A 24,859-nucleotide genomic window follows, 5' to 3' on the forward strand; every position below is an offset into this window, starting at 1 on the left:
TTCAGTAGTCCTCTGCTAATAAATATTAGGCAAGGCAGGTGATCATCATGGCACTGGAGAAAATCCATAACAGTGTTTAGGTTAAAGACAGATTCTTTGTAAATGGGGAGAATTTCCAGATGCTCTTGTTTGTGAATGACATTGTATATAACTAGACAAATTGGATAGATAAACAGTTACCTGGGTCCAAAAATTAATATATGAAAGGAAGTAGTTTCTATTAATTTTGAAAAATCATAAAGCACCTAAGTTAAGCTTCACAGAAAGCAAAGATGCATCTTTTAAAATGTAGCATTCTATCAGTGTTGTTACAAACACTGTTACAAAGCTCTATTGTTACCTGGAACACAACTTCTTCCAAAGGACTCATAAATCGTGGGTGTGAATAGACTACAAAATATAACAAAGATATTCAAAGAAGAATATTGCTTGAAGACATCATCAAGAGAGTGGATGATGGGAAGAGAACAATGAGCTACTCACATGGCTAGAATGAGGGAAAACAATGGGACAGCCAAAATGATCTTACCAGTATACTAGCAAAGTTTGGGGAAAAGTGAAAATGGCCTCCAAAAAGGCGTGGAAGTCTTGTTTTAAATTTTGGAGATGACATGGGCATAGAGAATGGGAAAGCTTCAATCACTTGTGATCTATATCACTACAGAGAGTTCCTAAATCATATAATAATTCCAAAAGGGCAGTTATATGTAGCAGAATAGAGTGCCAGGCTTGGAGTGAGTAACTGTGTGACACTGAGGAAGTCACTTAACCCTGTTTGCCTCAGTTTCCTCACCCTTAAAATGAACTGGAAAAAGAAATGGCAAACTATTTCAGTATCTTTGCGAAGAAAACCCCAAAATGGGTCACAAAAAAATATCAAAACAATAAAACAACAAAAACAGTAATAATAATAGTATTTATCTAGCACCATATAAATTATAAATCAATTTATAAATATTGCTTTGAAAAATTTATAATCTCTATAGAACTTAATTAATCAAGGCCAAAAGAAAGAATAAACGTTAAAAGAGAGAGAGTGGAAACAAATATTTTTTAAAATGTTGAAATTATTTAATGAAATTAAGGTAAATTCTACAAAGAGCCTCAGGCAAAATAGACTACACCAAAACCACAACTAAATATATGTAGGATAATTTTAAAGCAACTAGAATTAGACATTGTCCAAATTGATCAGTTGGGGGTTTTGGTGGTGGTGGTTATTTTGGGGGGTTTGTTTTGAGGGGTTTTTGTGGGGGGAGATTTGCTACTCCCAGAAAGAGGAAAGCAAAAAACAAAAACAAAGGATTATTCATCAAACTTATTTATAAGATTTTAACTACACAGAAAAGTCAAGTACATCAGATGAATGAAACTATGAGTGAAGCTGCCAGGATCCTTTAAGGAGACATACTGTATGTGAGTGCTAAGCCATTACTAAGAGAAGGGATGATGTAAGCCTAAGAAATAGACAACACTATTATATTGAAGAGAGCAGCAAAAGATCATGATCTTTAAAATGCACTTACAAAAATGGAGGGGTTAAAAACAAGGGGAAAGTAAAGAATATTTTGTTTGCAAATAAGATTTGGATTATATTTCAATTGTCTGCTGGTCCTTTAATAGACAGTGTTCTATAAAATAATGCTGGAAATTTAGAAATCATAATCTTTCCACATTTTCCCTATTATTAATTCTAATAGTCCTTAACAGAAGGTTCACTGGCAACTAAGCATAGTTGCATTGTGATTTCAATACTAACTAAACATGCCCTTGATAAAGAACTTCAAAAATATTTTAGTTGTTTTTCTAACTCATCATATTATGAAGCAGAAATTTGTTTCATATTTTAAAAATGCATAACTGGATGACTGATAAATAAATAAATAAATAAAATCATACATACATATACAACAAAACAAAACAAACATCACAGCCCTCCTAATACTAATCCTATTGAATTAATTTCATTCTTTATTTTAATTAGGTCTTTAAAATTCAGTCCTAGGATACAGAAACATACATACTGTTTAAAACTAAGAAATTTAATAATCCATAAGCTCAATATAAGTGTTAGCTCTCAGAAACCATTTGAAAACAGATTCACAAATAACAAAGAATGTACCAGCTTATTGTTTTCCAATAATCTATGGAATGACTCAACTAAGATAGATAGATAGATAGATAGATAGATAGATAGATAGATAGATAGATAGATAGATAGATAGAATGGATGTAGATACAGATAATTGGGTATGCATATATACACATGTTCTAGATATAGTTTTAAATAATTGTTTCTTTAAAAAAGAAGCACAAGTATATAAAGACTGTAATTTGGTATTTATTCTATATAGTCTTTCCCACAAAATAGAATTTCTGAGATAATTTGCTGTGCAAAATCCTATATAAATATTGACCTGCAGCATAGTGCCCTCTGGTGCACATAAACCAGAAAGTAATTCTTACAATAATATAATGCCCACATGGGTAGGCACACACACACACACACACACACACACACACACACACAGAGTCCCAATTCTAAATTAATTATATCTTATTTTATAACTTTAATTCAAAAACTAGGCAATCTACTGATTTAAAAACAAATCTTCACATACAACTATTACTATTCCATGAAATCCAAACAAATGACCACTTGTGTATTCCTCTAGTTTATGGGTTGATTGGATTTGGGGAAATGGCAGGTAAAAGCACCAATTAACAATGCAAGAAAATGTTAACTTCTTTTCTGAAACATATCCCAAATCAAATGCAAAATAACAATTTAAAAAGTGAAAAATCACTTTTCTTGTTCATCTCAGCCTTGATCACTAGCTTTCTTTACCTGTTTCCCCACCAAAGCCTTTGAAGTCATGTGTAGGCTTACTTGCTGAGGTTTCAATTTCAACATCATAGGAGTCATACTTCAATAACCAGCTCAGAATAGTTTTTCCATTTGTGCTGTTCTTACATAGCATAAGGTATAAAGTTAAAAAGAATTAATACTAAAGAGAAACAGAGCTCCCAGATTTATAACTATTTACTTTTATAATTTTAATTTTTGGGGGGGAGATAGCCTCAATGGGGGCAGACCATTCTAAAATTTGTGAGGCACAAGTGGTCATTGCCATTCACTTTATTTTCAAAATACTTTGTATTCCCAATAAATATTTTTTTAAAAGAGAAAGCATGCCTGTGGTACACAATGTATAACTACACATATATTTAGCAATGATGATTTTTCTAGGACTATATGATTTAATCCCCCATCTGAAACTTTCCCTTAAAGAAATCTGTCATTATTTATATACAACTTCTAGGATGATATCTCTGTAATTGCTTTCCCTTTGCTTCATACCTGTAAATCTTGTATCTTGTGCTAAATCCCTGCCGGCTTCTGTCCACAAAATCTGTGTATTCCTGTGAGCGATGGAAGGGTCCCTTATCAGAGAGGAGCCAGTCGAAGGGGCTTGTGGCATGCTGATCCGAAACAGCAGCAACTGCTAAAACCCAGCAATGAAGACTCAGTGCTATCCACTCCCATAGAGCCATCAGAGAGAGCAATTCAGCACCAGCACTGCACCGCCATATCATGCTTCCACAGGGTACTTAGAGCCTTCATTCTCTTAGCTTTCCCTCAACACCTAGACAAAATACACAGGCAATTGGTTAGCCCTTAGAACCTCAGATCATTCCTTACTATTAACTTAAGAATGAGAAATCCTTTTTTGTTTAGACTTTCAGTTAGTATCAATCTCACTAACTTGTGACAGAGCAGCTTTGAAAAAATTTAGTGCACAATAATTATTTTAACAATTGTGAAACTTTTCCTAACTGTTCATTTTCTTCCACTTATATTGAAAAAACAAACTCACCATGCTATAAAAGAATAATCAGTCTCAACACTGATATAAAGTGGATCAATCAAAAAACAAAAGCCTTAACAGCCTTCCTATTGTATTGATGTGGAATTGCATAATGATATAAGGAATTTGATGCTACAATATTCTTCACAGTTCAGCACACTTGCACCATCACTTTTTCATATGATATGGAGATTTAATGCATCATTCCTTATTAGCAAGGATACTACAATGAAATGTAAATTTGTACATTCATACAACATTCCCCAACACTTTCATCTCAAATGCTTCTTACATGTTGTAAAATATAAATCTTTTTCATTTTATATTTGATGGATAGGATTCACCATAAAAATGAATGAATTATATTCTATAAACTTATTTCCACATCTTAGAAAACCATGATATAAAAACTAGTAGGTTAGCTACTAGATGTTGAAGGGTTCCACCAAGAATACAAAACATGAATATATATGTGTGAACATGCATATATAGATGACTATACATTTTCTTCCCACGTTTCTTTAGAAATGTTAGTTCTGTCCTGCTTGCTTAAAATAATATGATTAAATTTATGGCTCTATCTTAATATTATACATTTTTCTGAATTTCATATATACAAATATTCATACTTATAAAATTCATATACAAACACATAAAGGAAGACAATACAGATTATTTATAGACTAAATAACACATAAAAATCATTTTTATGCAACTCAGAAATAAAACAAGCAAGAGCTTTACATCTTCTGAAGTGTGTTGCAAATAAGGTTATGAAAGAAGCAATTTATGTAATTTGTATGCTCTAAGCATAATATTCCCCATATATTATATTTGAATTTAATTATATTTTTTACTTATCAAGTTCCTCAAATAAAGCACAAAGCTTCAGAATGTTCAGTCTGAGGATTTTGTTTAAATTAGAGACCTTTTAGATTTTAAGAGAAGTGCTTCCATAAAATTGAGATCTTTATTCAAGAAGCAACTAGAATATCAAATTATATGAGAAATAACAACATTTTGAGATTATATTAGTAAATGACTTCTCTAAATGTTTAGTTATAAGAACTGACACCCTTTAATTTGGTTTTCAGAATGTAAGGGAACATACACATGCATGTACACACATACACACACACACACACACCATTTTAGCAGTGTCATATAGACACAACTAACACATCACAAATGTTTAAAATTGAGCATTTATACTGAACTGATTTTATTTTTCTTCTAGAATTTTGTAATTGTAGATCCACTGCCAAACTGAAATATCATTCATATCAGAAACAAATGGTTTAATGGTAAATTCACTATTAATATAAAACATATTTTTCCTTTTTTGGCAGGAAAAAGAATAAAGGAAACTGTAATAGCTCCATTTGCTAAGGGGGAGGGGGAAAGTATTGTATCACCGAATATAATTATGAATAAAAATGTTAACTATATGAACTTAGAAAGTCACTAATTTAAAATGAAGTCAAATTTTGCTAATCTGCCATTAATCAGTAAAGCAAACTTTTATGTTCTCGAAATTTGAGTAAGTAGAGATTGAAACCTGACTCTTTTTATTCTAACATCTCATACATATATTATTCTTATTTTGACTGAAAAGTTATAAAATGGAATTTTTCTAAAATGCATCCTCTAACTTATTTTCAATCAACCCCTTTTCAATTCTAGGATCTTCCTGGTCAAGTCACTTTGAGGGCTTCTCCTGCTTTTCTTTATTTCTCCTTTTTCTCTATTAGGGAAGATTGTTGTAGATTTTGTTGTTGCTAATATTTTAAAGAATAAGTAGATGTTGGAAAATAGATAAAAGTTTAGTGAAGAAATATCACAGATTTAAGCCTTTATCATTCCTTCTCCAGTTCGTTTTAAATGTAAATATATATGAGAATAACTTCCTATGTATACACACTCAAGGATAATATATATAGACAAAATCTGTGATTTCATTGGCTTAGGAAGTTCTCAAATGAACACTGCCTCTCTCTCTTTCTATGTGTGTGTCTCTCTCTGAATTCTCTCTCTCTCGCCCTCTTGTTCTCTCTGTCTCTCTTTGTATGTATATGTAAAAAAAAATGAAAATAAATAAGAGAAAAAGAAATGAAAAAGTAACATCTATACATGTTTTAAAATATATTTACCTACATATAAACTTACTAGGTGCAGGATACTGTGCTAGAATCTTAAGTAGATATAAAACTGATTCAACACTGTGAATCTTGGGAGCTTGAGAAGGAAACATGAGCATAGATATCCCTAATATAACAAGATAAATGTATTAGAAAGTTACAAAGCAAAAGGGCAATGTGAACAGGTTGGGAAAGGTTCAAGGAGGAAGTTGCATTGGAGAACATTTAATACTAAGTAAGACTTCAATATTCAAAGACGGGAAGGAAGGGTTTCCAGGCAAAGAAAAATGCCTGTTATGTTATGGCCTAAATTCAGAAAATGGTCTATTTGCCAAAAGAGATGAGTCTGTCTGCAAATGGACCAATTAGTCCTTAAATATAAAGAAACATTTATGGCCTTTCAAAATAAATTAGGTTCATTGACTCTGACTTCAGGGAAACACAATAAAACAAATCAATGATACTCAATAGAAGGTGATGCTGAGACAGCTTTTGAGAACCTGCTTTCATCAGTTAGAAAAGCAGGAAAGGATAGCTTAACTACATCTTATCTGAATAAGTGTTTTGTCTTCTTTTTTATTCTACTTATTACAAGAAAAAATACCTTCATATTTACATCTTCTCTTTCAAAGTATATTAATGTTTCTGTTTTGAATGGCAGATTTTTTCCACATTTGGCATGGTCTAATAGCCACACTTATCTTGGCAGTAGCCAATCTGCAAACAGCTTGACTTCAAAATATAACTTTTATCTGCACAAATGATTTAAGAATAACACAGCAATACCATAAGCCCAGCTAATATTACAACTAAGAATGCAGAAATGAACATCTGTGGTCAACGTGGTCTTAAAAAGGAAAGGAATATAGAAAAGTTACTGAGAGGAATTCCTATCCAGCATTAACAATACATAATCATTAATCAACTAGTATGGGCGAAACATCATGCTAAGCACTGCAGATACAAATACAAAGACTAAAACAATCTCTACTCTCTCTAGAGAGACAACATTTACATATATTTGTACATAAGGAAAATATATGCAAAATAAATTTAAATGCAAGGGAGAGAGGAAGATCACTTCCTTCAGTTGGGATGGGAACAAGGAATCAGGACTGCCTATGGTGCTTGATATTCATTCTAAAGGAAGAAATGGATTCTACAAAAGAGATGAAGAAAAGGTATATTCCAGAGAAGTGAAATAGCTAATAAAAATGTTACAAAGCCTGGTGATGGAATGTCATATGTAAATTATGTCAAGAAGACCCATCTCATCAAGAAGCCAAGGTGGGATAGCTAAAAATGGCTAGTTAAGTCTTTATAAGAAACAGGAGGGGAGAAGGTAGAAAAATATAAAATCTATGGTTTCTGTATCAATTGACTAATAAACAAAAGTACATATGTTGCTGATATTCTGTGGCTGGAATAGGGTAAATCAGATAAAAACAAATACAGTTGTATTTAAATAACTTATGAAGAGCTTCTTAAAAAAGTATGAGATCCTGCAGGGCAGAGATTATTTTGTTTTGCTTTTGTATTTACAATGCTTGGATCATAGTTAGACACTTGACAGATGTTCGGTGAATAGATGAAAAGGAAAACATATATACTGTTTCATGCAACAAAACAAGAATTTCCTTTCCTTTTTTTTTTTTTTTTTGTAAAGTGAAAAGTGGCAGCAAATATTGAAACTTCTTTATTTTATCAAAGTGATAGCTTCAGATAAGTGAGAAGGCTGCGAACTGTATACTTTCAGTTATCAATTACTTCTAGATAAATACAAAGCAACATAGATAGACTGAATTGATTCAAGTTCATCACTCATATGCCCTCGACTTGAAACTCATGAATTCTTAGACCACAGATATATTTTACTAAACATACAAATGACTAGTACCCATTTGAATAGGATCTTTTCCATGACAGAACTGCTATAATTTTTGAATGGAATTTATTTAGATAAGCATCCCTCAAATACTTATCACATCATTACAAAGAAATGACAGCTATAGCTAAAATGGTATGTATACAAATTTTAAAAAATGGTATAATATGATGAACAGAAAACTAGCTTGGGTCATAGGAAATTTGGATGATCATCCCAATGATAAATCTTCCAAGCTGAATTACTTTAGGAAAATTCTGCTTTACAGACTTTCATTTATGTCCTCATCTTTAAAATAAGAGAATGCCTTTAAGTCACCTCATAGTTTCCCTCCAGCTCTAACATTCTAAGATTACATAATCTATATGTTAATATTCATCCTTTTGTTATAAAGGCATTAAAATCAATCCTTCTACATCCAAGGAACAAAGAAAAAAGATAAAAAAACTGTTGATTTAGGAAAAGAGAGTGAGAGAAAAGACATTAGAAAATTAGAAAAAATATTTCTGCATCAATGTTTGTAATATAAAATCATTACAAGTATAATCACACACACATACACACACACATATATGTATATATATATATATATATATATATATGTACATACACACACAAACACACACACACACACACACACACACACACAGATGCCCTTGATGAAACCAGGAGGAGGGAAATGAAAGTGCTTTCATAGATGATTTATTATGAAAAGTCACATCTGCAGAAAGTCACACAAGTATCTGTGAGGTATAAAGATTATAGATTCTATTGTGTTTATTATTTATGAATTGTAAAATGCATGATTTAGTTTAGTAAAGCAATCTTTGAAATCTCTCCATATTATTTTAGGTATAAAGTCATATAAGTCCATAATAGATGCAGCCATATAACTCTGTATAACTCCTTTAAATATTAGTAACAACTGGTGATGTATGGAAATATACATGCTCATTTGTCATTGAGGGTGCTCTGTGCAAAATATACCCAAAGAAGATGAATTTACTATGGATGGCAAAACTATTCATAAGTTTCTATTTAAAATGACATTGTGTTGCTTACTTTGAATCCAAAATACAATATGGAATCACCTTGATGAGACTGGAATTCACTCAAAAAATACTGGCTTAGTAATATATACAAAGGAAAAATAAAATTAAGAGACTATACCTTATTTCTCAGGATACATATATGCACATACATATATGTATGTGTGTATACACATGCATGCATGTTTGTGTGTGTTTGTGTATAGATGGACAATGAACTGAGATTAGAACTGAATAGGAAGGGAATATAGTGTTGGATTTTACTTGTGAAACAGTATAAAATTATTTTCTCCAATCTACTCCCAGGCACAAAAGTTTTTTTTTTGTTGTTTGTTTGTTTGTTTTTTTGTATATCAGTATTCTCCTAGTGATGTTTTATATAGCTGGCTGTGAATATTTTAAAAAATAAATTATTTCAGGAAAATCAAAGTTTTAGGTAACCCAAAGGGAAAAAGATATTGGGGATAATTAGGTTGTAGCATATTAAAAATAATGAGCTGCATATGGAATAAATGGCATAAAAATCAGCAAGGACATAGTGGTCACATGTAATGGCAGTAAAATACAAGGGGACTGAGCACAAAGTTTGCATTGATATCCCTGAAATATTCAAAGGACAATTGGAAAACCTCCAATAAATTAAGTAGCTTCTCTAAAGGAAGAAATGTATGAGAGAGCATTATAAAACAATAAGATTTATTACAATATACACTACCTGAGGGATTCACATCTATTAGATTCCTGATTTTTTTTTGAAGTATTAAAACAAAAAAGTGACCAGCTCATTCATGGTAAATAATTCTTTATCATATCGGTCAATAACTAGTGAGATTCATATATATTCTTTTTAAAACATTCAGGAAACAGAACCTATGATATGATTTAAGCTATTAATGTAATATTTTAGCCATTTTTCTCCCACCTCACCAGTCTGTTCCTTTATCCTCCATTCCAGAAACTCCTACTTCTTGCAATGAACTGTCCTGGTAAAAGGTGTTCAAAGATAAAACAAAAAAAATTATTTAACTAAAACCAACCAGCCTCTTTCATCTTAGAACTTAAAAATGTTACAAAAGGCTTATATTAGTAATTTTAAAAGTTTAAAAAGTTTAGATTACAACAATTATTTATTTTTTTGCAATAAATAGGATTGACATTAAATATAAAAATTGAAAGAATCTGAATAGTTCATCTAGTCTGTCTCACTTTACAGAGGGGAAAAAAATGAAATAGAGTTGACCTGAACTTGCCCAAAGATCATTCATCCCTAGGTCTCTTAATTCCTGGTCCTGTAATCTATCAACTATATCAAGGTACCTTTGTACTGCCTGAGGCTAATTCTACAAAACAATTTCAAAAAATAACTTTAAGTCTTTTGCAAGACTCTAAAACATTGCAAAACTCTAAAAATAATCTCATCTACTTTTCTCCTTGTAAAGATAAAGAAACAGAGGTTATGATGCTTTAGTTATCCTCTAGTGACAAAATCAGGACTAGAGTCCTGAGTTCCTGAATGTTATGAGTCCTGGGCGAGGAGTCAGGAAAACCTGAGTTCGAAATCGACCTCAGACACTTACTAGCTATGTAAAACTGTGCAAATTATATAAATTCTGTTTGTCACAGGTTTCTCATCCATAAAATGGGGATAATAACAGTACCTATTTCCTAAGATTATAGTAAGAATCACATGAGATAATAATTGTAAAAGTGTTTAGCACAGTGCCTGTCATATACTAATCACTAGGTAAAGATTAATTATTATTATTATCATTTTTATTAATCAATCTCAATTATGAAACATTTAATATTATGGATGAAAAATTAAAATATTAATAATATGAAATGAAAAATCAGTACAGATCATGATGTCAGAAGTATTCCTTCTACCTATGACTGTCCTCTTCATCATTTTTCTTTAGCTGTTAATAGAACTAATATAAATGAAAATTTGAATTATAAAAATACAAAGCAAATACAAAAATACAATCACTATCTAAAAATATTCTGTTAAATTCATTCATAATAATGTCATGGGATATCAAGAAAACAAGAACTATAATTATCAGCATTATAAACCTATTAACACTTTTCCCTGTGTGATGTCATCATTGTCATGATTATAATCTCTACATTGACCAACATATTTCATGTGAGGAAGAAGTTAAGCATAAATTCCTTATATCAGTAATATAAAATAAGGGATAACATGTTTATCATATGGTAGATTTTGAAAATATAAAAGCTAAAAGTGCTTTTTTTTAGATGGAAAGTCAAAAACAATGATAATTCTGGATGGATTTTTTTTCTTCCCACCAACTTTTTTTTTTTTAATTACTGGATTTTTTATGACACTTTAAATTCGACTATTCTTTCTTCAAACATTCCCAGGAGATAGATCATGCAAGTATTATTCCCAGTTTTTTTAGATGTGAAGACCAATATGTTAAGGGGTTTGCCCATGATTATACAAGTAATAAGTATGGAAGCCAGGATATGAACCTAGTTTTAGATATAATATTTCTTTCCTGTGTCATGCTTTTAATAGTTCCTTCCTGATTGTAATTGCTTACTAACATTTTGATAACTTATGTTCACTGGGAGTTGCCTCTGAGTAATCTGGTAATATCAATAATGAATCATCTTAGGATAAGAGCTCCATCACAAAATAATAGTGAGAAACATCATATGAGTTGATCTAAATTATTGCAAACAAATAACCATTAGTATAAACATGGAAGACTGCACTGGGTAACTTATATGCTATTCAAAGAGAGTGTCATGCTGGAGGTGTCTGACCTCTTAATTTAATCAATCTTATTATAAAATGGTCCACCTGCATTACTACAAGCTTCATTTCAATCAAGAGAGTAGCAAAATCTGCTAGTGTAAAAATGATGCAGGTGGTGGCTGGTGATATGAAGCATGATATTTCAGTAAAGAAATGCCTTATAATATTTTCCTGAAATACAATAGCAGATTTGTGATTAAGGTCAGATTTCTCCCTGGCCCCTGACAGACTGGATAATAGAAGGGGATATGAGGGTCACTTCTAGCATGTATTCATTGAAGCAAAATTTTGGAGTACTATCGTCCAAAAGTTTGGAAATATATTTCAAAGATATTTTTATAATCCTACTTAATCATTAATTTCTTTGGAGGCAAGAAGAAAAGACAGCTATGAAGATGTTATCTAATATGGAAATATGTTTAAAATGATAGTACATATATCACCTATATTAGATTGCTTGCTGTTTTGGGGAGAAGTAAGTCAGAGGAGAAAAAAAGGAACTGAAAGTCTTACAAAAATGAATGTTGAAAACTATCTTTACATGTAATTAGAAAAAAATAAAATACTATTAAGTTTTTTTTAAAAGATACTTATTTATCACAATGGAAAGTTCAAATATATTGAACATATCCATTTCTAGACATGAGTTATCTTTCATTTGACTTAGTATGTTTACCTCTGGGTTTATATTATATATTACTCTTTATATATATCAAATGTGACTTTGAGAAATATATAAGAAAAATATTTTAATTTGAAGCTATAACACTTTTTTAAAAAATCGCTTTTTATTTTCAAAATGTATGCACAAATCGTTTTCAGCATTCACCCTTGCAAAACCTTGTGTTTCAAATTTTTTCTCGCTCCCTCTCCTCAACATCCCTTCCCTAGACAACAATATCCAATACATATTAAACATGTGCAATTGTTCTAAACATAGTTCCACAATTATCATACTACATAAGAAAAATTGTGTCAAAAGGAGGGAAAATGAGAAAGAAAAAAACAAGAAGCAAACAATAAAACAGCAAAATGAAAATACTATGTTATGATTCACACTCAGTTCCCACCATCCTCTTTCTGGATGCAGATGGCTCTTTCCATCAAAAGTCTATTGGAACTGGCCTGAATCATCTTATTGTTGAAAAGAGCCATATCCATCAGAGTTGATTAGCACATAATCTTTTTTTTATTAATTTTATAATTATAAAATTTTTGACAGTACATATACATGAGTAATTTTTTATAATATTATCTCTTGTATTAATTTTTCCAAATTTTCCCCTCCCTCCCTCTCTTCCCTTCCCTAGATGACAGGCAATCCCATACATATTACATGTGTTACAGTATAACCTAGATACAATATATGTGTGTAAATCCAGTTTTCTTGGTAATAACACTTTTTATAAAACATTTTTCATGATCCATCTTTCCCCCAAAAAAAGTACTCACTCTCTCTCTCTCTTTCTCTCTCTCTCACACACACACACACACACACACACACACACACACACACACACACACACACACACAAAGCTACAGTATTTATTCCTAGAGTAAGGACCTCATAGAATATGAACTATATGATGTTAGAAGTCATATCTTACTAAATCTTTGTAAATCCCCAGATTTCAACCTTTTGTTCTGCATACATTTGTGTGAAATTGAAATATTCCATCACTGACCAGAATTCACTTCAAAATGATTCAAGGCAATTGATTTTTATCAATTCAATGACTACCTGTCATGGATCTACCTAACCTCTGGAAAGAGTCTATGTACTGTTGGATTAAAGTCTTATTTTTCTGATTTAAATCATCTTTTTGGAAATAAAATATACACATATATATATAAAGACCTGACAGGATTCCTACATTTTTTCACTAAGACAACCTATGCTAGTTGTGTACCTTCTGTTTATGAATTTATTATTTCATTTATTCTGTTTGGTTTCATTATATAAATTAATTTGTTTTAAAAAACAGTGTAAAAGTTCAGGCTTCCTTTAGAATTGCATTCATGGAATCTTTCAAGTCATTTAACTTTGCTAAGCCTGTACATCAGTTTCCTACTCTTTATTTATTTTAGCTGATGAGGCAATGCAGTGGCCCTGAATTACAACTTTAAGTGTTTTCCATCTTAATGAGAGTTAGTATTTCTCTGGGGAGTGAATAGTGTTAAGGGAACTAATCTCCTGCTTGATCTTGTCAATAAAATCTTGTCTTACCAATAAAGAGGAACTTAAGTGTGAGCATCTGACAGTGGGACTGATTGGGGAGGATATAGGAAAGTGGATGAGAATGAAAAGTGTTCCATCCCTCAAATATTCTTAGCACAAATGTAAAACTGTTCTTATAAGTCAAGAGCAGAGTGGCACATCTATCTTAACAGTAGGAAACAATAAAAGAAAAATGTTTTTTAGTAGACATGGCTCAAATCTCCTACAGCAAATCTGTCAATCCTTCTTACTTCTAATGGCATCCTTTCATTATTTCTCATTCTTTGTAAATAGTTTGTACAATATGTCTGCTTATTTTCTTTGTCATTAAATTGTGAGCTGACTGAAGGCAGGTGCTGTCTTTTTTTTTCTTTATATAATCTCTACACTTCACAGAGAGCCTGGCACATAGTAAGTGCTTAATACAATCTTTCTGACTGAATGAAAGCTGACTTGAATTAAGCACAGTGGAAAAGTGATTGAAAAAACTAAAGAATGGAATTTCTGCAGTCCAGTCACCATCAAGTTTAATTTTCTGGATTCAGTTCAATTTGTTTATATCCTTCTTGAAGTTAGGTACCTCAGATGTTTTCTGATCAGGGCAGTATATGTTGCCTTCTTAGTCCTTTTTAGCATAAATAATTTTTATAAGCGTTCAAAAATGACATATCTCACTATTACTAATATTAAGTAAAGCTTAAAGTCTGCTAAAACTCTATACCTTTTTTTATACAAACTTTATGTAGTCATATAGTTCTGATCTGGTGCTTGTGAAATGGATTTGTTGAACTCCAGTACAGAACTTTATATTTAGCTCCATTAAATTTCATATTATTAAATAAAATATTAAAAAAATATTGTTAAATTTCTCTAACTAGAGATATTTTTCTGTCCCATATTCCAAAGTACTACTTCTCTGCTGTTTGTATTATGTGCAAATTGTATTAGCATGGAATCTATGCCTTCAACCAACTTAACAATAAAAATAAATAATATACACTGAGTCAAAGCCAGATACTTGGAGCACCCAAGTTTCTAGATTGACTCTCTAGGATCTCTTCATTTCATAGAATAGTTATTCCAAAAAATCCACATACTGAATTTCAAGGTAAAAGGAACTTAGATACTCCAGCTACTCTAACTTCCTAATTTTATAGATTTGTACCTAAAGCTGAATCTCAAAAAGGTTAACTGACTTGACTAAGGTCAAATAATTAGGCAGTGGTAGACTGGACTATGCAGAACCAATGTTAACTCTCAGTCCAGTGGTATTTAGATAACATAATAATAATTTTGGCTAAGTAAAATACTTTTTTCTTTTGTCTTTTATCAGTGAAATCATAGCATAATTGTCTTAAAAACGTAAAATTACAATGGAATTAGTTGAAAACTAAAGACAAGAAAGAGACCAAGAATGATAGCAAATATATCCAATATGCTATCAATGAGATGGTACTGGAAGAGTTATATAACTTTTTTCAAAACTTTATGGCTTCCATAGTTTCCTATTATTATCATCCTTCATCCTTCTTTACTCTAAAAACGAGCTTCTCCATTACCCTGACACCACAGTTCCAGTTACAGGAATTTTATCCTCCCAACCTCATCACCCTACCACCACCTTAATTTTTGTTTGAATATTACATGGAATAAAGTTAGACTGTAATATCAAAACCTAACAGTAGATGCTGCTAATAAATTATGTAAAATTACTTACAGTACTTAAATTGAGGTTTTAAGGTATGTGAAATGAATATTTATCTCCCTAGAACTTTAAGCTCAAGTTTAAATTAAAAAAAAACATTTAATTAAAACAAAACTCATCTACATGTGTCATTCTTATGAGAAAGTAGACTCAGACTAAAAATGGACTTGTTATTTAACAACCATTCTATACAGAAATATTTAAACTAAAGTAGATATTTTAGATATGATTTCAGTCTTTTTTTGGCTAAACACTGACATCACCCCTAAATTTGGGAGCTTCTTCTCCTCCAAAAGGTAAGAGGTTCAGATACAACAAGAAACAATATATTTATCATGTCAGGATGCTGGTGTTTCTAATTAGACAAGTAACTAAGCCATGGAATATGTACATTTTGTCCAAAACCAGTGGAATGAACATATTTTAAATCGCCAAGAATAAACAAGTGACCAATTATTTACATCAATGTTGTATCATTTTTTTCCTACTTGTAAAGAGAAAATCTCCCTGTGACCACATTCTCCATTTCTTCAACTATGTCATAGAACAGGGGAAAAAAAAGTGTGTGAAAATAGGAAGAACCTATTAAAACAATATTTCTCAAAGAGAATTATAAGCTATGTCTGGAGAAACAATTTATCTTACATATAGACTTCTTTGAAAAGTTAATTATGAATGACATTTTTTTAAAAAAAGGAAACATAATGAAATCAATTTGTCCAACTGATGAGTAAATTAGTTGTTGATACTACTCAATTAGAAATAAAATAATGAGGTAGTAACCAATTTGTTACAAAACTCAAGAAAATATCTGTCAATTCACTGTAAAATATAAGAAGCAACAAAGAGACAAATTAGGAAGTCCATGCTCTCTCTACCTCCCACAAATGACTAAAATCTATGCAAATCACTTAGTGTCTCCATGCCTCAGGAAATTTTCTTAAGACTATAAATTGAAGAAGTTACTAAACTGCCTTGTTAGAAAGGAGGAATGGGGGGGAGGGTTATCCTCAAAGGGAATGTCCACACCTGTAAAATCACAGGTCTAGGTAGAAGCACAAAAGCCATAGATCTGCCTTTACAGGTAGCTATGAAACATATCACCTTTTTCATCATTTTTCTTTTCTATCATAAGTTCACCAGATTTAACCTATTTCACTTGCCATTCTTAGAATTGTTGTAGATATATGTACAATGTTTTAAGTTAATAACAACAGGATCTAATAGAAATGCTTAGCTTTAGATGTCAATCAGAACTTTTCTACACCAGCAGTCATATGGGATTAAGTTTATAAAATAGCAATAAAAGTTTCTTTCTTACTTATTCCTACTGTTTTTAAAGTTCATCTTTGTTCCTTAGTTTTCAGAGTTGAAAGAACAATGGAATATTTAAAGATACAGTTTGATAATAAAGATATATACATATAAATAGATAGAATTTTAATATAATATTTTACATATTTCAAAAAGCTTTAAAAACCACAATAAAAGGAAAGATAACTGTTGATGTTAGTTGTTTGTTTTGTTTTTTAAACTGGACCAATGACCAAAATACTTAAGGCATTTTCATGACAAAATAATAATTATTCAATCATAAGCAAAGAAAAACCAATCCTTGATTTTAGATTTCTATTTTCTGACAAAAATATTATTTGTAAAATAAAGATTTGATCTTTAAAGCAAAACTACATGTGGATTTATATCTATGTGTCGACATGCATTCAAAAAAGAAAAAAAGGACTCAATTTAGGTGAGGAGTATGTTTTTATTGTTTTAAAATATTCAGATATTTTTTGGTAAATTGGACATCTCCAAAGGATGATAACCAAGGTGATGACCAATATACAGAGAGGACTCAAAATTATGAAAAACATTGAAAGACACAGGGATGCTTGACCTGGAGAAGGGAAAATTAAGTAGAGTCAAGAGCTATCTTCAAGTATCTGAAGGTGAATTAATATTTAGATATTTTCTGCAATGCTTCAGAAACCAAAATCATGACTAATGAACAGAAGTCATCAAAATGCAAGCCTTACCTATTAGGAAGAGCAAATTCCTTTTTTATAATAGACTAGGATAACATAAAGTAAGGAGGTACATTTCTGAAAGAGTTCAAATAGAGATAATTTTTGGATAAAAAGAAGTTTGGATTATATTACCTTTCTTCCAATTCTAATATTACAGATTATAACATGATTACATAATGACTTCTTTTTTCTTCTTGATATTAGTAATGGAGAACAATTCCAGATTTACTGGTAATTAGATATAATAATGGATAACATGCTCAACTCAGACAGAAGATTTGTTTTCAAATCCTATCTTTGATGGTTGGTAGGGATATGATCATGAAATAAGTTGTCTCTGATTACTCACTGAATTATTGGAGATAAGAGAACTTGAGATACCTCACAGAGTTGTTGTTAGGCTAAAATAAAATAATGCATGCAAACTTCAAAGTAGAATATAAATATATATTATGATTAGCAAATAAAGAAAATATGTGAAATTCAAAATGTTTAAAAAGAAGGTAGTTTCTGTACAATTAGCAACTTGAATGCCCAGCAAAAAAACATTAGCATTATATGATACTAGAAACCACACATCCAATTAGATGTCAGTCACTATAATTGTTTGTTAAAGCAAATAAATTTCCTTTTCTTAAAATTACTACATTTAACAAGGAACTATTTGTGGAATTAAACTAATATCAATATTCTAAGAAGCTGGAATGTTATTTTACCTTACTTAATTGGAAATCTTCCCCATACATGCCTTCCTCATCTTTTTTTTTGTTTTTCTTGTGGGGAGGATACCTGAGGGGATTTTTTGCTTTGGATTTTTCTAATCCCCAGTGATTTGGTTTTCCTAATAACCAACCAGTTCTGCAGAATAATTTTCTTATAGAATCTTAGATATAGACTCTTATAATATTTTTCAATCATCTTGGAAATAAATTTTTAACAGGTCTAAGTGTCACAGATTCAAATCCTAAAAGCAAGATTCAGATATGTTATTTAAATTACTTAAGTAACATATTCAATTGCAATATATCTTTTCTGTTGTGTAAGAAAAAAGAGAGGGTGGAAGAAAATCATTGATTATATGAAGTTAGTCCTTGTGAAATCTTGAATGGACAACTTAATTATAAAATTTTTACTCAGCCTATTGAACCTGACTATTCCTAATATTGTTCAGAAAGTAATAACAACTGATAAAATTGCTTTTCCATTTATATAAATAATTTTGGGGCTTACCTGACTTTTTGGAATTGCATAAAACATGATATTAAAAAATCTAAATCACCTGATTATACTTTCATCTGTTCTCAAAACTTTCTGGTGGATCCTTTTGCCAACTCTATCTTTTAACCTCTCTTCACTGTCAAAGAAGACATTATCTGTTTATTTTCATAATTGAATGAAGTTTTAAAAATGTGGACATCAAAGAAGATGTTATCTCTGATAAATGTTATTGAGCAAATAAATATGTTTATACACCTTGCCAGAAAGTAGCTTTAAAAACAATTGATTTTTTAAAAACAAACTTTTATTTTGTAACTGATGCTGTGCAAGAGGCCTTTTTTTAAGGCAGTTTAGTATGTATAGACATAGCCTGAGATGTTACGGAAGAAATATTAATTTATGTTGGGGAGTAACATTCTAACATCAAGAATCAGAATATAGAAATGAATAGTTTTCTGCGTACAACAAAGCTATATTTTGACAATTCAGTATCTCAGATATTAACAGTGACAAGCATCTGTAAGAGTTTGTTCTTGTTTTACTTTTTGTTTTTTTAATTCAGCTCAATTTGAAATGGTTGATTATATTTCTTCAGAAATTAGAATGAATAATATTTTAAAAAGCAGAAGAATTGAAGCACACAAACAGCCTTCTCAAATAATTTTAATGGAATTTAAAAGGGCTTTACCATATATGGATTGTTCCTAATGTGGTTTTATAAAAAATAGAATTACAATATACTTTAGTATAAAGTTAACATGTTTATTAATTCATTTAATCACTGTGAATTTTATAGATTTACTGGAATGGTATCAAGATATCTCTCCATATCTCAGTTATTTCACATCATTTCTGTTTGGGTGTCTTACAAAGGTCCACATGCCACAGAATGTGATTTTAAGTCCTTAAAGAGTTCTCAAAGGAAGAAATTTCAATTAAAAATACAACACAGCAAAAAAAAAGTGTGTTTGTGTTATCCTCACCTTCATATCTTTCTGCCCAATAACTATTTTAAACAGATTTCTAAATAGATTTAAAACAAATATTTTTTCAAGAAAATGCAGTCCATTCATGGTGATTGAGAAGAAAAAGGAAGAAAAGCATAAATAATTTCACTACAAGTCACTCTTCATAGCTAACTTTATATCACTTAATCAGAAATAAACTGGTGTCTAGAAGGTAGAGATGCTGGTGCCAAAAAAGACCTAGTAAGTCAAACAAATAATTTTAAAATGTGGTATTTCAGATCTCTTCTACAGTAAACAATAAAAGCACAGAATTAATTATTGGGATTATTTTAAAGACAAACTCATCAATTTGTCAGTTTATCAACTTGTAGATACACAACAATGTAAAACAACCTGGCACTATTACTAATATGTTTTCCACTTCAAAGTTCACTTAGAGAAGAACAGATCCATGGCTTATCAAATAATTCTACTTCAAATTTGAGCAACTGGATAGCACTGAGAATGGGTAATTGGATATGAACACTTTGAAGCAACTACTCAAATTTACCCAAAATTGATAGTGGTAAAAGCTTCTGAATGTTGCTGACAAGGTTATTCAATGACCAATATTAAACCCTATAGCAAATTTTTTTCTTCCTTCTTCATCCCATCTCTTACAAATACACTGATAGATCTAGTATCCTTGTGGGAAGCTTTAGCAGGAAGATCAATACTAAAACATTGAAGAAAACTATAACTAAAACCCATTTTCACAAGTATTCTTCCTTTAATTATTCAGAATTTAAAAATATTTACATTCACTTACATCTTGATTAGACTTAAGATAATTTAATAAAATATTTTCTTCAAAACACTGGATGCATTCCCTGCCCTTTCTCAGGATCAATGCACTATAAACTTTAAAATAAAAATGGAAAGTAGAAAAAAAAAAAGACAAAAACATGGTTGAAAGTAAACTAACTACTGTTATAAATTTAATGGCAGCATCCAACTTGTTTTTATGAAAGAAGCAATACTACTTGATATCAAAGTGTCCCATTGATTAAATATGAAATCTTCTTAAAATTCAAAATGGATTTTAGAATTCAAAAGTCTTTCCTTTTCAATTTGTTCAAAATTGATAAAATGCACATATTTACATGAATATGACATTATCTCATTTTTCTCTCAGCTCTCTCACCTTCAAAACACATCAACACAAATCATCAGAATGCTATCTGAAACCATAAAGCTCCTAAGAAATCAAGATCCATCTCATTAACATGAAACTACTAGAAGGAAATCAATATCAAGTGTGTTGGTAAAAGTGAATATTTACATTGGACACCATCAAATGCAACTATATAAAGCATAAAATAAAGTTTAATGTGGTCCAGGAAAATATATGCCTTAAAACTTTCAAGTAAACTCTTGAAAAGAACCCAAATCAAATAAATGGTTGCTAGAGGGAAAACCCATATCAACTTGTTCTTTAGTTATTATAGGCTGAGCATGTTTGCTTGAACCAGATACTCTTTTTTTTTTTTTTAATGAATTCAGTGAAACTGTTTGCAACTAAACAGTATTAGATTGATATATGCAAATAAGAAATAGGTTAACTTTAGTATACTCTATCAACACATTTCTATAGAATTTTTATATTTTAAAACTATTGTATCTAATATCTCATTTTATTCACAGGATGCTTTGGATAGTAGATGCTATTATCCTTAAGTTTTAACAAATGACCAAATGCAGATTGTTGATCAGAGAAGTCAAGTTCACCCTGGCTAATTAGAGACAAAGTTACAGCCCTTCCTGGTAGGAAGAGCATAGCATTAGAGAACATAGGTTCAAATCTCAGCTCTACTCATTTACTGTCTCTCTCTGACTTCATAGAAATCACTTGATCTCTGTAGATCTGCTTTTCCTGATCTGAAAAAATCAAAGAAGTAGATGATGAAGGTCCTTTTCTGTTTGAGTTCTATGATACTACGACTAGAATGTGGCAGCAGCAATTTTCAGTTGAAATAATTCTGAAATCAAGATCTTTGAGTCCAATGTCTTCATCTTATAGTTGAGGAAGCTGAAGCCACAGGTCTCCTAACTTCCATCCACTATCCTTTTTTTCATTACATATCATTGTCTTCAGAGCAGTGCCTTGTCTTCCAAATTTAAACAGAAAACAATGGGAAAAATCATACCAAGATAATCATTTTTTTAAATCACAAAAATAAAATCACCTCCTCTTAAAGTAAATAATAATTTGTTCAACTATTGAGTTGAAATATTACTATTTATAACTGATACCTCATATCAATAGTTCATTGGGAGTATTCAATTTTTAAAGTTAAATTTAGCAATAATTCTTCCTTAACTTCCAAAGGAGAAATTAGAATGGTGCCTTTAAAAGTGTCTTTAAGATGAAGTCTAAACCTTCAAACCATTAGTTTAGAATAAATTGAAATATTGATCTAAATTGAATATGGAAATTTTGAAATGTCTCTGGATGAGCTCTGTAGCATAATTGAGAAGAAACAGTAAAAAGACTATATCCTAGGGAAGGAAATAAAATATTTTTGGAGGGGGAGGGGGAGTTAGCATCCAATGATACTGTGAGTAATAAAGTTAATCTGGAAAGGATGTTTGTTTCCTCACCCTTCTTCTTCCCAAGAACTAACTCCAAACTTCAGTTGATCTGTGTCCCATATTTTTCTTCTTTTAGTTTAAAGAAAAAACTAGAATAAAAATATGGTGTTTGCAAAGGTGAGAAATGTTATTATTATGCATTTAGTTTCTTAATAGAAAATGTACTATTGGAATATAAAGTCATATTATATAATTTCACTAGAAGACAAGTAAAATGAAGCATTTTAAAATCACATAAATCATACCTAACCCAAATTGGAAAACTGTTAACAATATGGTTTGTAAAGAAAAAGATTTCTTCCCCTCCACTGGCCTAATAAATACATCCTCTATAATAAAAACAGCAACAGATAAAGTATAAAAGAATCCAGGGGGAGGGGTAAATCCTAGCCTCTGGTGAGCTTCTTTTTCCACTAGGAATAATAATCTTTTTCATCAAACTCAGTTAGGTATTTTAACTTCATTGGTTTGCCTTAAAAGTACCAGATTCATTCTTTTTGCTTGATTATTAATGTCAGAAAGACATCAGTAGATGTCATTAATAAAAATATTTCTTAAAGTAAACTCTTAGTATATAAGATGTTAGATGAGAAATACCAATAGAACTAAAAGAGTTCTGTAATTAATTCTTAATAATAACTGTTGTCCAAATATATGGTGCTCTGTAAAATCTATGCAATGCAAAACAAAAAACAAAGGTACACAAAATTAGTTTTAAGCAGTTCTGAAAAAAGTTCTCTGAACAATTTTGTGGCCTAATACTCTGATTTAATACTCATGTTATATCACTATGATATAAATTTAAGACAACTTTCAATGTTTTCAGTGCCTGAAGATTTTTTTTTTTAAGTTTTTAATAGGCCATAATTTTATCCAGTAAAGTCAATTACAACATTGCTTTTTATAAGCTAGTCTATTTTTTCTTGCCATTTGATAACTGAAATATTTTGAAATATAACTTTTACCTAATGTGAAGATAAAACAAGAAAGTTCCCACCAAATATTGATTTCATGTTTGTCTTAGATATTATTTCAGGATACAGTAATGGCTGGATTTCTTTAAGAAGTTGTTCTCCACTTGTCTCTTACTTTAAGAAGTTCATCCCAAAGAAGTACTTTAAGTATATTTCTGTGCTATCATTCTATATACCGTACAGTCATGCATCCCGATCCTGAATTCTTTACACCTTTTCTGCCCCCCCCCATACTCCCACATTGCCAGGTCTTCCCACTCTTCTCCCTCCCCCGCTGTTGGCCCATCCCCACCCCCGCCCTCACCCCACCCGCAGCAAAAGGTGAGGAAGAAAATATAGTTAAACTCTCCAACAGATGCATAAGACATAAAATATGCATGTTAAGATTGTATACATTAGCGTAGAACCAATGGGGGGGGGGGGAATCTAGTACTGATGGAAACAGAAAGTCACTGCAGGCTGGGTCTCACACACAAGCTAGCTGAATGTAAATGGGAAATTCACACTACAAAAGCCAGATCTTTATCCCTTACCTGCTCAAATGCATGATGTCAAACAAATCTAAATATCAGAGATGGAAAAGGGGGGGCCAGAAAATTAGGCTCCTGTCTTCCAACCCGAAGTGGCAGCTTTACACCCTGATGTTTCCTTTACCTCGCTTCTTACACCAGCCTACATATGATTCATTATTTCTGCTGCCTATCCCTGGTTAGTACATTTGTAAATGATGCCGGGGATAATTTGCAAACCAGATCGCCTCTTCCTTTGATCAAACAGCCTTTAGGAAGCTCCCGCAGTTGGAAGTATACACCTTTATCTTCTGGGGAGAGTAGAGGCAGGGGAGCGTTTCCCCTGAATTATTCCCATGAGAATCGCCAGGAAGGAAACAGAAGGAGGGCGATTCTAACCGCAGGTTTCAATGTACTGCTGCGTCCTCAAAAACTGGTGCAAAGTAAGAGCCGCCTAGGTTCGAGTCCCAGGGAAGAGGAAGGAGCACAGGCAGCCAGTGGAGACTCAAACTATCTGCCTGCCACTGCTTGGCTGCAGAAGCAGCGGAGAAGCCAGTAGCCAAGCACCACCCCTTCTCTCCGTAAAGCCAGAGGAAAATACACTTCGAGTCCCAGACCCTCCTCCTTTCCACCCCCGCCTCCAGCAAAGTAGAAAGAGACAGAGACTGGGGGGGGGGGGGGGGGGGAGGAGGGGATAGCCAAACTTTAAAGTGGATATTCTAGGTAGTAATGAACCATTAGCATTAGAGGCAAACAAGTTAAGAAGCTCTTCCAGCTGACACCTGGCTTTTAGAGCTCAATCATAGAACTAGGGCTTTTGTACAAAGTTGGAATTCGTGTCTCCCCCAGTATTTCCCTGTCTAGTGAGAAGGAGGATCAG

At 31.5% G+C, this 24,859-nt stretch overlaps 1 protein-coding gene across 5 annotated transcripts in view; it reads right to left on the bottom strand.

The window, feature by feature from the left end:
- Positions 1–24,859, bottom strand: part of BRINP3 (BMP/retinoic acid inducible neural specific 3) — a 510,141-nt gene that overhangs the window by 482,043 nt on the left and 3,239 nt on the right. For 2 of the 5 annotated variants that reach the window (XM_074308611.1, XM_074308613.1), the window contains exon 2: positions 3,362–3,647. In XM_074308611.1, coding sequence (XP_074164712.1) covers positions 3,362–3,597 — 236 coding nt within the window. In that variant the 5' untranslated portion in view covers positions 3,598–3,647. Of the gene's footprint in view, positions 1–3,361; positions 3,648–9,863; positions 10,003–24,003; positions 24,636–24,859 lie in introns of those variants that run through there. The other 3 variants (XM_074308612.1, XM_074308614.1, XM_074308615.1) reach the window with 3 other exon arrangements.

This window comes from Sminthopsis crassicaudata, chromosome 4 (genome assembly GCF_048593235.1).
Source record: "Sminthopsis crassicaudata isolate SCR6 chromosome 4, ASM4859323v1, whole genome shotgun sequence".
In the NCBI taxonomy this organism is placed as follows: Eukaryota; Metazoa; Chordata; class Mammalia; order Dasyuromorphia; family Dasyuridae; genus Sminthopsis; species Sminthopsis crassicaudata.